Source organism: Bactrocera tryoni, chromosome 4 (genome assembly GCF_016617805.1).
Source record: "Bactrocera tryoni isolate S06 chromosome 4, CSIRO_BtryS06_freeze2, whole genome shotgun sequence".
Lineage (NCBI taxonomy): Eukaryota > Metazoa > Arthropoda > Insecta > Diptera > Tephritidae > Bactrocera > Bactrocera tryoni.
In genome coordinates this window covers 60,993,750-61,008,862 of record NC_052502.1, presented here as the reverse complement: position 1 = coordinate 61,008,862, position 15,113 = coordinate 60,993,750, and the positions used below count along the sequence as shown (strand labels likewise).

At 31.6% G+C, this 15,113-nt stretch overlaps 2 protein-coding genes across 2 annotated transcripts; one reads left to right on the top strand and one right to left on the bottom strand.

Annotated features, from left to right (window-relative positions):
- Window positions 1-2,173: 2,173 nt before the first annotated feature.
- On the top strand, window positions 2,174-2,732 carry LOC120774637. The gene is made up of 4 exons (XM_040104360.1): window positions 2,174-2,246; window positions 2,297-2,395; window positions 2,461-2,528; window positions 2,595-2,732. Exons 1-4 carry the CDS (start codon window positions 2,174-2,176, stop codon window positions 2,730-2,732), a joined length of 378 nt encoding a protein of 125 aa, XP_039960294.1.
- Window positions 2,733-3,887: 1,155 nt separating this feature from the next.
- On the bottom strand, window positions 3,888-6,516 carry LOC120775535 (multifunctional protein ADE2). The gene is made up of 6 exons (XM_040105757.1): window positions 6,306-6,516; window positions 6,039-6,242; window positions 5,832-5,976; window positions 4,979-5,091; window positions 4,783-4,908; window positions 3,888-4,679 (listed from the first exon to the last, which is right to left on the bottom strand). The coding sequence occupies exons 1-6, from the start codon at window positions 6,316-6,318 to the stop codon at window positions 4,003-4,005; spliced, it is 1,278 nt and encodes a 425-aa protein (XP_039961691.1). The 5' UTR covers window positions 6,319-6,516; the 3' UTR covers window positions 3,888-4,002.
- Between the last annotated feature and the right edge of the window lie 8,597 nt (window positions 6,517-15,113).

Here is a 15,113-nt window from a genome sequence, read left to right as displayed (position 1 = left end):
TATTGAAATATTTGAGAAAAATGGTTAGCCGTGGCTGGCAGGGTTTTTGCTTTCATTTGCATATTAAATTTTTTTGATGTATGTTTTAATGGATTTGATTATGTTTTTGTGTGAAAATTGCTCATAACCAACATTAACAAGTAAGGAAGTTCGGGTACAACCGAACATTTTATACTCATGCAACTTGCAAGAATCAAAGCCAGAGAAATACTTTAAGGTGTAAAACCAATCATATAGAGTAAAATCAGCCGGAAAATCCTGATATTAGTTATGTAGGGGCTTGGCCAAGTTTTCGCTCAAATTTATCTATATTAGGCACAAAGATATTCTGTTATGAGTAAAAAAGTAACTATATGGGGGTTAAGGGAAGTATTGGTCCGATTTCACCCATTTTTGACTTACAGACATAATACTATAAGTGATGGATTATCCCTCAATTTCAATTTTATATATCACATTGATCGACATTTGCGATTAAAAGTCAACTATAGGTACCGGGATCTATTCGGTACCTAGGGCCTTGAACAGTTTTATTTAGATTTTGAAAATTTTTTCAAAAGGTGGCACACGCTAAAGACAATTCCTGCAAAATTGTATATCGTTATATCAATTGCTCCTTGTTTTGTGTACTGGAAACTAAACTAATCACGTGGAATTTAAAAATCTGCTGTATGGAAAGAAGGCGTGGTTGTTGTCCGATTCCGTTCACTTTCACATAAGAATGTAAGAAGAATGACACGTACCAAATTTCGTCGAAATCAATTGGTCGGGTCCCGAGATATGGGATTCCTTGGGAGATTTGTTTTTAAATAAATAAACAAATTTCACAATCAGCTGTCTAAACTCACAAGTTTGCCGTCTGTCAGCATAAAATTTCAATGCGCATTAACGTTGCTTAATGCGTATTAATTTTGCTCGTCTGTCAGGGCTATTAGTCGTAATTCTGTAGCTTTTTACGTGCATTTTGTTCTTGTAAAATTAACAGATTATAGTTCTGCCAAGTAACGAACTATCCCTGCAAGACGGAGGTAACAGATTGCACAAACACATTGAAACATTTTCAGCCGTTCACTAACACTGTTAAATTTTCTGGGATTTTCAATTGAATGGGAGAATACGTAAGTAAGAAAGAGATAAACTCTATCGACATTTTAAACATATTGTAATGTTAACTTGCTAGAATAGGAAAGACGAATTCCCAATTTTTCAAGAAGAAGAAAACGAAAAGCGCAGTTTATTTTGGATTTTAAAGAGGCAAGTTCGTTACTTGATAATTTGATATTTCATAATTAATTTCTATTATATATATATATATATATATATACATACATATAATTAATTTCTTTTATATAAAGGAAAAAGTTTAATATTACAGAAATCATTTGGAGCATTTGGAGAATTCAAATATATTGCGTAAAACAAACAAAAAAGGGAGTAAGTTTTAAATTATTAAAGTTAAATAGTGCATATTTAATTCAAATGGTTGTTATAGATTGAGCATTTTGAGAATACCGTCCCAGGATTTCGGGAATAAAATGGATATGGTCGGATAGAGAACGTTCTTCATATCAATATTGTAATCCTTTAGTTGATGTTAAATAAATATAGTTGAACAATAAGTTTAATATTAAAAAAAATGCACACGAATTAGTGAAGTGCTAGTGGACTAAAAATGCGAAATATAAGTGTAAAATTTATTTTAAATCGAAAAATACGTTCTTCAAATAGTGGTAATTTTCAGCTTTAAACGCAAATGTCTCGAATATTCCAGCGAGTATAACTATATATATTCTTGAACTGGAGAACCTCCTCTATAACTAAAAATGTCCATTTGTTCGTCCAAGATATCTGTTCGTATACAGAATATCTAAAATTGTTTAAAAGAAAAACAACATTAGTGTTTCATAATGAATAAAAGTGAACATAGTTCGAATATACATATACGTATTTCTGCTCCGAAGCAGGATTTTAAAAATTAAATTAAAATTAAACTTTTTCAAGCTAACTAATAGCAAATGAGGAGTATCTTTTCAAAAAAGGATATTTACATTTTAATTTTTTTAAACTATTTATATAGTCTGCAGATTTAGGCTTACTTGTAGAATTGATAAAATTGATGATCAAATTCTTTTAGTTCCACTCATTCATCACCTTTTTTATGTTTTTTCATAGAATGAATATCGATGACCTCGTGGAAGAAATGGATTCCGAAGTGGAATGCTCACAACCGTTGAGCCTCCATAGAGGTTGTATTTAACATAAATATTATTCATTTTTTAATAATATTTTTTTACAGATAAAGTGTTTAAAAAAATATCTTACAATCACGTTTGCGCTCCTCCAGTAGAATCATCACAAATTGTGGTACCGTCACCATCGTCTGGCGGCCATGCAGGTATAACGTATTAATATATAAATATATTAGTATTTGCTTTATAAAAATACATTTATGTTTTTCAGATATAATCCAGAAGCTGGATGCCATTGAGACCCGTCTCACGGCCATTGAAAAGTATCTAAAAGACAAAGTAAGTAACGCAGTATTACATTACCAAATTAAAACAGAAGCTAATTTTTATATTTTAATTTTCTAGATGCCAGAAAAGGCCGAGGTGCAGGCACAAAGTAAATTATTGCGCGAATGCCGCGTCATAGCGGCAAAGAGGCACCATTCAATTAGCCGCATCACCGGTGACTTAAGGCCACAAATCTCCGGAGCTCCCTACATATAGTTTTTTTATCCTTGTCAGGAAATATATCTAAAATGAAACGTTATAAGTTAAGGCATTCAAATATATACCAGTAAAAAACCCACCAAAAACTAACCCTACGCACTTTAGCTTTCTGTAAGTGAAAGTCACAAAATCTATTACATCTTATTATTCAGAGATGTTTTTACACTTGAATGAAAATTAAGATGTCGATAACAAATATTAAATTTTCTATAACATAGTCAAAAAAATTATCAATAAAAATAAAAATACAGTAGGTAGAAAAAATAAGTTATCAAAACAGCTAGTACTGTTTGAAACGCTCTATACTTTTTCGCTTAATTGAATATATTTTTTTTTGTATATGTTCGGAAAGTACCGTTATCAAAAATTAACATAATTTTTTGAAATATTAAGGCGATTTTTTACGGTAAATTAAAAAAAATCTGAAATGGTGAATTTTAAACAATTAACCAATAAGGAATGTTCAACCATAATAAATTTGCATAAAAATGGTCACAAGCAGCGTTATATTACTGAAAAATTTAATAAAAGCCAGGTCGCAGTACGGAAAGTTTTTGCTGGCTACAACAAAGAAAATCGAGTCAGCAGGAAGAAGAAGCAAGGGCGCCCGAAAATAACAACGGGAGAGTGGATAAACGAATATTAGATATTTCCAATTCTGATCCCTTTAAATCAATTTCAAAAATTCGCGCACAGCTTATAAAAGAAGGCAAGAATGCCCCATTAGTGCACACTGTCCGTAACAGATTGCACCAAACCAATATTCACAGCCGCGTTGGAAGAAAGTTACTCTACCTAAATGAGGCAAATAAAAAAACGACAAGCATTTTATAAAGAGCACATATTAAAATCTTAAAATTTTTGGCATAAAGTGCTGTGGACTGATGAATCGATGATTTGTCTTCGTTATTCCCACTGTATGGTTTACGTTTGGTGCCCACGACAGCCGGTTCTACGCACCGGAATTGACCCGGATTTTATCCGGCCAAGGGCTGTTTTTTCGGCAGTCTAACCCCGTTTTGATCGGTAAGTGTTACCAATCTCTCTAAACCACAACAATGCATACATAGCCAACTTGTTTTTTATGGGAATAAATTTCCCCTCTTAGATTTTTTGGGACTCACCGGAAACGGTTATAATTATATAAATATATTTAGGTTTTTATATACGTATATGTTTTATTAGCGGCAATCAACAAAATGCATGGCTTTAAAAGCCGATTTTATACAGAAATATGATTCTCATGATTCAGTTCTGCACACGTAATCTAAGCATTACGCACTCCGCGCACCAGCTTATCAGCCTTCTTTAAAGTAATAAAGTTATTGAGTTGTTTGACGCGTAGCTTGGACCAAATTATGTAATTTGAAAGCGCCAAAATTTGTGCCGCATGAAGCGCAGCTGCCTCAGGATATAACACAGTTGGGCAACCAAGACCGGAAGGCACATTTAAACTAGACCAAACATCAACTTGAAGATTCTCTGCTTTTAAAGGTGGGCAATTAATCACTGGATATGTGGTGCTACCAGATAAAACTGGACCTAATCCATTAGAACGACCTGCTACGGCAATAAATATCAAATTATTGATAACACTTTCGTATTCGCGCATAATGCGCAAGGTCTCTTCTGGTCCTTTGTGCGCTGACGTAACGCGTAGCTCAGTATTTACTCCTAATTGTTGCAAAGGTGTGGAGATTTTCTCACAATGAGCTTTATCGGAAGCGCTACCCATTATAATAACCACTAGATGATCCTTAGCTGGTATTATGTCCTTAAGTTGCTTACTAACCCAAATAAAATTACGTTTCACTGTGTCCAGATCACTATCGGTGACTGTGGAGAGATTACGATATACTTGTTTATCGACCATTAAACGTTTGTCGCCAGACGGCCACAGACGCCACGAGTCTGAATCGATAATGTCGGCGAGCACAATGTTTCCTACGAAAAGACAGAAGACAACGGCGCATTAGCGGTATGCAAAAACAAATCGTGAATAAATTTAAAAACAAATGAGACTTTGTAAGTTATCAAAATTAAGTACCTTCAGAATCGATGCCAAATTCTACTTTCATATCAATAAGAGCACAATTCCTGGTGGCCCAAGCTTTCTCTAAAATTTCAAACACTAGTACAGTGGTTCGCTTCATAATGTCCAACTCATCTTGCCCTATTTGAGAACGAATTAAGCATATTAAATCACATTATTCTAAAATATGTATGTTATATTTGTAACTGACCTATTAGGACACCGTTAAAATTGAATTTCGCTGAGATAATTTGTTCATCAGACCATTGAGGATCGTGATTGGCATCATCCTTAAAGAACGTTTCCTGTTTTGGCGGTGAAAACCTTGCAAGAGAAAAAAGTTCACAAAACCACTTTTTAAGATTTCTGCTATACATAAGTATACATATGTAGCTAAATTTGATTTTGTGCTTATTTGTGAGATTAGTATTACTTCGTAATTCAGTATGTACATCAAAGTTATATTATTAAATGTATAAATTTTTATTTTTCTATTTTGTTTGATTCAGGTTGAGAAAATCTAGATTATAATAGCAATCAACATACAAAGTACTACGCAAATGCATACAAACAATATGTACGTACATACATATATGTACATACATATGTACACATGTACACACAAATGTTGATAAGGTTGAAGGTCAGTTCAAAATAACCGTATATCAAATGATCATATACATATGTAACTGGAAAAGTATTGATGGTTGAAGATTCTTATCACTATCACCAATAACAAAAGTGACGAATTTCTAAACATTTAAATTTAATCATTTTAATTAATATTTCAAAAAATAGTTTTTTTAGTCGGGATTTTTTTACAAAATAAATAGTTGACACAATGAGCAATTAATAACTGAGTTTGAAGTGCCATAATATAATATGCCATACAAACATTTAACACAAGTCAATATAAATTATTTTACTTCTTATACCCGAAACAGGGTACATATGTATGTATATTAACTTTGCCACGAAATTATTATCATTTAATACCCTTTCATGCTTTAACGTTTTTTCTTGTTTCCACATACATATGTGCATACAATTTTGTGAAAGCTTACCTGTATCCTTCCGGCACACCGGTATTACGTTTCAAAAACGAACCAGTAGCTAAACGTCTGGTGACCCACTCGATGGGTATCATTTCACATTTCTTAGCAATGAAGGCATTGCCCGAGCAAGGTTTGACGTAGGCCGTATTTATTCCTACATGTACACAACACAGATTAGTAATTTGCTTTCGTGCACTCAAAACTTGCTGTGCTTACCCGCTTCGTTTAGAATGCCGAAAACTAGTCCATTTGTTGTGTTAGAAATCTCCGCTTTGCCTTGCAGATCGTGTGCCTTCACACCATCACCAGCTGTAATACGGTCTTTGCTCAGCAACAGGCACAACCCTTGATGTTCAGGGAGATCGTAAACCTGTTTAGTTTTACCCTCAATGAGGATTTTACCCAATTTGTAGTCCCCAACTGTGACGAAATAAAAATGTTACTTGTATAATGTAAACAAAAGGTAATACTCTTCACACTTACTAGTAGTAGCCATTTTAATGTACTTATTGTTGCAATTGTCGCACGTGCTTTTGAATTTTAATATAATATTTAAAATAAGATTCGACAACAAATGTTTAATTCGATCGTCTGTTGTGTACTGATTGCGGCAAATGAATTGTGGTTCTCTTTAAGTCTTTGCATGGAATCGTTCCAACATGGTAGTGCTGTTTCGTTCATTTCAGTCACACACAAAGGAAAATAGGCTTTTAAGTGTGTTTGTATATACTTATGTATGTTTATACAAAATAATTTTACTCTTTTGGTTTCACAGTGAGATATTTATGTATTTTTGTTTACAAATATTTTTCTTAGAGCCTTATTACACACGGCAACTTTTGTTGCGGCAACTCTTAGTTTATAGGCGAGGGGGCGACGAGGAGAGGAGAATCGCTCCGAGTTTCCAGTGTTCAGCAACTCGCTTTGTGTTCTTATTCGTAACAGTTCGCTGCGACGTTTTTCGGCATTCGTGTTCTTTCTTTCGTAGTACATAGTTGCATTTGCGTATATTTTTTTGAAATTAATATTTTGAATATATATATTTAAAAAATTTAATTTCATTTTTGGTAAGTAATTTGCAAAAATGTATACAAATATACATAATATAATATAAATATTTTAGAAAATGGAGTATGACGAAAAAATCGAATTAATTAAAGATATTGTGAAATGTATGGAGGAAGCCATACAAATTGATTCAGACGATAGTAAAAAGGGTGATATATCTTTGTTTTAATAAATAAAATGTATTTCTTAATTAACAGAGCTGATTAATATATGTGATAGAGTGGCCCAAATACCTATAAGGAAAAAGGAGAGACAATGGGTTAAAGTAAAGTGAAAGAGAATGAGAAAAAAACTCGAGCAGAGTTGCGCAACACAAGTTGCTCGTGTGAAGGTAATGGGCGACAGCAAAAGAGAATCGCCCGAGAGTTAGCAACTAAAGTTGCCCCATGTAATCGCAAACTTATATGAATAGAAATACTTTTTCAGTAAATTTAAATGAATTGTTGCATACATTTTATGCATAAGATAAAGATGGGATTTAATACCATGTTCAGACCGATACTTAATCACACGATTTTGGCTGTTGAGTGGTTTATCCCACTAATCTTATAAATTTATCAAGATATCGCCATACAAAAATGACAGTTCGAAATCACTTCATCGGAGTGATTTGAAACTGATCCACGCTAAATCTTTTTGTGCGACTCTGATTTTGCCCCATCTACTTGTCAGCATTGGAAATCTATTACGTTATCACAGCTGATTTAGACACTACAAAGGAAAAAAATGTAAACAATCAAATTTTTTTTAAAGCAATGAATCTAATTTCACTCGAAAATCGACTTAACAAATGAAAAAATGCGTCCATTATTTCCATTATATGGAAAATATTTGAAAGAAGACGGCTTTTATTTCAAAATACTATATGAAAATGTTTTTTTCTTTTAATATATATTAAGCGATGTGAATTCTTGAAGGGCAAAAACAGTTCTTTTTTCATCTTTCCAACGGCAGTGAGAACGGGCTAAGTAGTGAATGTAATTAACCGTGCGATTCTGTAACTTGAGACAGTCTCAAGTCTCTAAATTTGAGATTTTAAGTTAGAGACAATTTTTGAGACTTGAGATGTTATTGCTATTCTGTAAGTGACAGTCACAAAATCTATTACATTTCATTATTCAGAGATGTTTTTACACTTGAATGAAAATAAATATGTCGATAACAAATATTAAATTTTCTATAACATAGTCAAAAACATAATTATCAATGAAAATAAAAATATATGTTGACTTTGTTTCATAATATTTACGAAATTTATGTAAAATTGATTTATTTTTAACCTTTTCGTGTTTGAGTTGCTTACAAAATATAAAGAAACGACAATCGATTAATATCTATGATGATCTCTATTCAGTATATTCAAAATGGCAGACAAGAGTTCTTTTTAGTTTTGTGACCTGCTAACTACCAGGTCTCAATATTTTGAGACTAACGCTAGAGACTGTTTAGTGAATAGTAACTAGTCTCAAATTGAGACTTTGCCTCAAAATGTCTCAAATAGAGACTAGAGACTGGTTACAGAATCCCGCTATAAATGTAATCTAATCCCTTTAAATTTTCGGTCTGAACATGGTATAAGGGACTCAATTAGTCTCAAGTCTCAAAATTTGAGATTTTAAGTCAGAGACAATTTTTGAGACTTGAGACGATTTTGCTATTCTGTAAGTGACAGTCACAAAATCTATTACATTTCATTATTCAGAGATGCTTTTAAACTTGAATGAAAATAAATGTGCCGATAACAAATATTAAATTTTCTATAGCATGGTCAAAAAACATAATTATCAATAAAAATAAAAATATAGTTCACTTTGTTTCATAATATTTACGAAGTTTATGTAAAATTGATTTATTTTTAACCTTTTCGTGTTTGAGTTGCTTACAAAATATAAAAAAACGACAATCGATTAAAATCTATGATGATCTCTATTCAGTACATTCAAAATGACAGACAAGAGTTCTTTTTAGTCTTGCGACCTGCTAGTTATCAGGTCTCAAATTTGAGGCAATATTTTGAGACTAACTTTAGAGACTGTTTAGTGTGTAGTAACTAGTCACAAATTGAGACTTTACCTCAAAATGTCTCAAAAAGAGACTGGCTACAGAATCCCGCTATATATGTAATCTAATCCCTTTAAATTTTCGGTCTGAACATGTAAGGGACTCAATTAGATTAAGCCGTCTATCTAATGTATTATTTCTGTTGAAATACTATACAGATGAATAAGCAAGATCTAATTAAAATTGTTCGCCTTGTGAACTATTCCAATTTTTGTGAAAAAAATCCCTTTATGTGAATAAATGAATCTTCCGATAATGTATCATATTTGCTTTTACCCCGCATTTTGACAGGTTAAAGTGTACGGGGCATCTCGACAGGATAAAATTTATGTTATACTAACTGAATTGGCGTGCCGCGAAGTTTTCATTTCTATGACAAATTTTAAGAGGCAAAATATCCCACTTACACACAAGCCGACGGCATTTTCATTTCAGTTATATTAAATTTAGTAGAGTGAGTATTAAGACGGTTGTGTTATATTATAAAAATAAAGTTCATTTTCATAATAAAATTTTTCCAACAAATTAATATTAAGTTTTATATTGTTAATTTACAGAAAAATTATGGAAAATGCGTTGGGTATGAGCGAAGTCTTAAATTTTATAAACTTATACAAACATAAATCAAAATATCATTGCTCATATTAAATTTATTATTTGAATTGGTATATGGTATAAAATTTATTCCTCAATTATTATATAGTAGTCCAAAATATGAATTCTTATTTTTCCCAGAAATACATTTATAAAAAAAGGATATTTCTCCTTTTTTTATTATATTTTCCTCATAAAAGATTTAAACAGTTCAGGAGCTCAAAACATGCGGTACATCAGCTAAATCTTTTTATAGTATGTTAGAACAATTGATTTTTGACCTTTCAATACCCAATAAAAGGATTTAAGCTTGTTAGCTCTCAATCATTAAATGTTTTTAATCAGTTTCCAATGAAAATAATACTATGATGCTTCAAATTACAAAACGTTTCAGCAAATACCTTTATATTTCACAAATTTATTTAATTTTCATTGTTTTACATTTCTTATAAGAGGTCTTGAACGATGCAACAAATCCCTCCATTTACATATTTTTTTGGTAAGATTTCAATCTGGCCATCGTTCGTTTCCAATTGCTAAACGTCAAAACCTGCTGAGTCGATCAACTGTCAAAGTTCAAGAGGTTTTGACGTTTAGCAATTGTTCTCTCATTTCCAGTGAGAGAGGAGTTGGACATCTCTTTATCTCTGCCTTTGGGCAAATGATTATTTTATGAAAACAAATACCCACATAGTATGCCATACATTTTTGCCGGTCGAGATGCCCCGTTATACTTGGTACATTATGACCTGAACACGTAGAAAGCGACAGACTTCAAGCGACATCTGTCAAGTATTAAAATACACACGTTCTTACTGAGACAGTTATTTAGGCTGCTCTCGCTCTTGTCGCTCTCTCTAAATGAAAAATATTTCTAGTTTTGCCGACGACACAAGAGAGGAGTAATGCCACTAATATGTAAAATTAGTCAATGCTCTACCGAGGAGCGTAAAATAGCTCTCTTATATCATTTTTAATAACAACTGATAATTTAAAACAAATAAATTTACGTATTCACTTTGAACAAAATATTAAAATTTCATTGAAGATATTAGTATGGCAATAACGAAATTGTGTACAAAAAAATGGACATACATATGTTCATGTAGTAGGTTTCACGACGCCATTCACAGTTCACTGTCGTGTACGTGTGTTCATCACATTAATATGTACATAAGTATGTATAACAAAAAATCCCGTTTTTCATGAGCTCGTTTAAAAAAGTTGTTGATAAGAGAACGCTCTCATCAAACCATAACGAATGTTGCACTCATTTGTAGGAATACACATGTGTTAACGCATAAAAGAAAATATACATGCATACATATGGTTGAATTTATGAATATTGAACCCGGTGCAGTGCGTCAACAAGTTGTTTTCATTTTGAATAATTGTATTACAGTATTAAAAGTTTGCTTACAAAATAATAATGAGCCAAATATTTTTGTATTTATTACAATATTCTTAATTATTATGGGCATGCCGTAAATTTCTTTGCATTTATGTTTAATTTATTAATCTGCCCTTTTTATATTTTGACCTAACGTAAAAACTTTATATTCGATTCGAACTTTTCTACCACATTTGGTTCATTATAGCAAATTTTCCGTTCTTCAATTTTATTGCTTACTTTTGAAGAAAAAAAAATAATATTCAAGGTGGTCTGTAATGAATGAGGTTTATTTATTCTACTAAAGACTGTGATCTCAGCTGCATTGCATTATTAAGAATTTGGTGAGGAATATTGTCTATTGAAAGAACGGTACCTTGATCATAATCTTCCTCGAGAGTTTTTGATATTCTAGTAATTATCAAAACTTGTTAATTGGGCCAAAAAAATCAAGATAAGATAACCTCTAAACATCTACACATATTTGTAAAATAAAAGAATCCAAAATGTTCACTGCGCATAGATATGAAAGTGCCGACGACAAAACGTATTTCTATCGCTACAAGTCATGTAATTTTTAAGTAACTGGTCATCGATAGGTTATCAGTAATTAATGCCTTCATTATCCGTTAGGTTATTTTTGTTTTAAAGTAACCATTTCTCCACTTTGAGCGCTATTACACGAGGCAACTTTTGTTGCGGCAACTCTTGGTTTATAGGCGAGGGGGCGACGAGGAGAGGAGAATCGCGCCGAGTTTCCAGTGTTCAGCAACTCGCTTTGTGTTCTTATTTGTAACAGTTCGCTGCGACGTTTTTCGGCATTCGTGTTCTTTCTTTAGTAGTACATAGTTGCATTTGCGTATCTTTTTTTGAAATTAATATTTTGAATATATTTAAAAAATTTAATTTCATCTTTTGGTAAGTAATTTGCAAATATGTATACAAATATATATAATATAATATAAATATTTTAGAAAATGGAGTATGACGAAAAAATCGAATTAATTAAAGATATTGCGAAATGTATGGAGGAAGCCATACAAATTGATTCAGACGATAGTAAAAAGGGTGATATATCTTTGTTTTAATAAATAAAATGTATTTCTTAATTGACAGAGCTGATTAATATATGTGATAAGTGGTCCAAATACCTATAAGGAAAAAGAAACGACAATGGGTTAAAGTAAAGTGAAAGAGAATGAGAAAAAAACTCGAACAGAGTTGCGCAACACAAGTTGCTGGTGTGAAGGTAATGGGTGACAGCAAAAGAGAATCGCCCGAGAATTAGCAACAAAAGTTGCCTCATGTAATCGCGGAATTTTACTATACGTCGCCCTTCGAAACGGATGTAACCAATTCACAAATACATTTGTAAAGTTTCATCTCTTATATTAATCCATATGTATATGTTACTTTTTGTCTTGAAATGTGAAAATTTGAATGAGTAAAAATGAGGTGCACATAAGTATTTACAATGAATCCGTTAAAAATGCCGCCATTCGAAGAAGAATTTGAAGCATCGTAAATGTTTGAATAGCGTCAGGTAAATGGGTCGCCTTTAGAATACCGTCCAAGGATTTACGAAAAAAAATGTGTATGGTCGGATAGAGGATGTTCTCCAGATCAAGAATATGTATAGTTATAGCCGCAGGAAAAGGATAAAGTTGAAAATTATCACTATTTGAATTACGTATTTTTTAGATTTAAAATTAATTTTACACTTATATTTTTAATTTTTATGTTTATTAACAATTCACTAATTCGTTTGTACACATTTAATTTACATTATATAGTGCAAAAATAGTTTTAATTCAATATTTAACTTATTGTTCAACTCTATTTACTTAACAATAATGAAAGAGCTACGAACTGTGAAATAATCAGTTGATATATTTGGACATACTACAAAATACATTATATTGATAGTGAGGAGAGGGAGGCAAAGAACTAACAAAAATAGAGTCCGGAAATATGCGTTGGAACGACCAGGAGATTACAAATTTAGTAAAGGCATCCTCAATGCTGTCCTGGAGTTGCTAGAGCACTAAAAGTCTCTCTAGCGTTCGAGGATTTGAAATATCAGTTTAAGATCTGAATGCTAAGAATAAAAAGTGTTATAGATATTAATATATTTTAACAAACTAACATGGAAAACTCCAAGACAATAACATTTAGAAATTATCTTAATAGAAAGAATTAAATAAAAAAAATGAGATTTTGCAAATTTTATGCGTTTTTTTTTTTAAAAAAGTTATCAAGCTCTTAAAAAATCACCCGATATTTGAACAAACTAACAAAAATACAATAGGTAGAAAGATTAATAGAAAGAAATTTAACGCAAAAAAAAAATTACAAAGTCCGGTGTTGGAACGACCAGGAGATTTTTTTGAAACGATCAATTTGTGACTAGTTACTATTCACTAAACAGTCTCTAGCGTTAGTCTCAAAATATTTTCTCAAATTTGAGCAGGTCACAAACTAAAAAGAACTCTTGCTGCCATTTTGAATATACTGAATAGAGAGCATTATAGATATTAATCGATTGTCGTTTTTTTATATTTTGTAAGCAACTCAAACACGAAACGGTTAAAAATAAATCAATTTTACAAACATTTTTTAAATATTATGAAACAAAGTCAACATATAAATTTATTTTTATTGATAATTATGTTTTTTGACTATGTTATAGAAAATTTGGCTGGTATTTGGAATAGCATCCCCGGATTTCGGGAATAAAATGGGTATCACTGGAAAGGTGACGTTCTCCAGATCACGAAAATATATATATAAAGTTGCCGCTGACTTATAGTTTTAAAGATATTTGCATTTAAAGTTGAAAAATTGACAGCTTTTACATTGATAATTTGTATATTGTGAGTAACTTTTTCACTTATATTATGCACTTTTCACGTACTAGCACTTCACTCTAACGTTTCTGCATATTACTTTTTTTAATATTTGTTGTAAATAAAGCTTTATTTTAATTATTTTATTTTAGTTACAATTCTCTGCATTTGCACAATAAGAAAAGGGTTGCCATGGTTATTTTTTTTGAAGCGCGGCGCGATAAGGTAACACTGATTATATGACAGTTTGTAATTCCTTTGTTATTCTTAAATAATCAAATTCAACAATAATTTAAATGTTTATTAAAAGCTATTTTTGCACTATATTATATAAAATAAATGTGTGCAAATGAATAAGTGATATGTTAGCGTATATAAAAGTGAAAAATGTAAGTGCAAAATTAATTTTATATTTCGAAAATATGTAATTAAAATATTGCAAATTTTCAACTTAAAACGCGAATAACTCGAAAACTAAAAGCTTCCTGCGGCTATAACCATATATATTCGTGATCTGGAGAATCTCCTCTATCCGACCATACCCATTTTATTCCCGAAATCCTGGGATGGTATACTAAACCCCACCCATGATTTTAACTAATTTAGGACGAACTTAACGATTACTTTGAATTTCCTTCAAGAAACAATTGTTGATTTGATGTTCCTTCGCAAAACCAGGTTTGCCATATTCGCATTTTATTGAAAAAATGTATTAAAAAGTCGTACTAGATTTCTTTACAGCTCCATACCAGCACAAGAAAATATACCGCAGGAAATTTTCTTGACCATTTCTAAACCGTTTTTTATATGAAGTTTTTACATTTCTTGAGAGCTGGATACTAAGTTATAATGTAAAAAACATGTGTACAAACGATTTAATGAAGTGTTAGTAAATATAAAAATCAAAAATATAAGTCAAATAAAGGAAATTTTAAACTTTAAACGCAAATATCTCGAAAACTATTGGTTTCTTGTGGCTATAAGTGTGTCGGCGGAATGCGTGAAAAAAGAGCGATAGAGCGATTTACTGATGCCTGAAGGTGATAAAACAAAACTTCAAAAACAACAATTTTATATTTACAATAAAGAGGGAGACAGTAAGTTAACAAAAAATAATTAATAGTGAAATTTACTATTAATATTCCAGACGGAAACATGTGTATTCACTAAAGTCGCGGGTGAACTTATCAACATTGAGGGTGCTGGACTTTATCTAATTCAAAGCAAGATTAATCACAGTTGTGTACCAAACGCTTATTCGACATTTCCTTATACAAACGACATAATTGTGTTGAAAGAGGTAGCGCCTATACAAGTTGGTGAAGAAATTTG

Excerpts from the sequence above, each read along its gene's own strand:
- LOC120775535 (XM_040105757.1), bottom strand. Across the intron at positions 5,977-6,038 it reads CGGCATTCTAAACGAAGCGG|GAATAAATACGGCCTACGTC; the intron begins GTAAGCACAGCA and ends GTGTACATGTAG. Across the intron at positions 5,092-5,831 it reads GGTGTGCCGGAAGGATACAG|GTTTTCACCGCCAAAACAGG; the intron begins GTAAGCTTTCAC and ends TTCTCTTGCAAG.
- LOC120774637 (XM_040104360.1), top strand. The coding sequence starts at position 2,174 with ATGAATATCGATGACCTCGTGGAAGAAATGGATTCCGAAGTGGAATGC. Across the intron at positions 2,247-2,296 it reads ACCGTTGAGCCTCCATAGAG|ATAAAGTGTTTAAAAAAATA; the intron begins GTTGTATTTAAC and ends ATTTTTTTACAG. Across the intron at positions 2,529-2,594 it reads AAAAGTATCTAAAAGACAAA|ATGCCAGAAAAGGCCGAGGT; the intron begins GTAAGTAACGCA and ends TTAATTTTCTAG.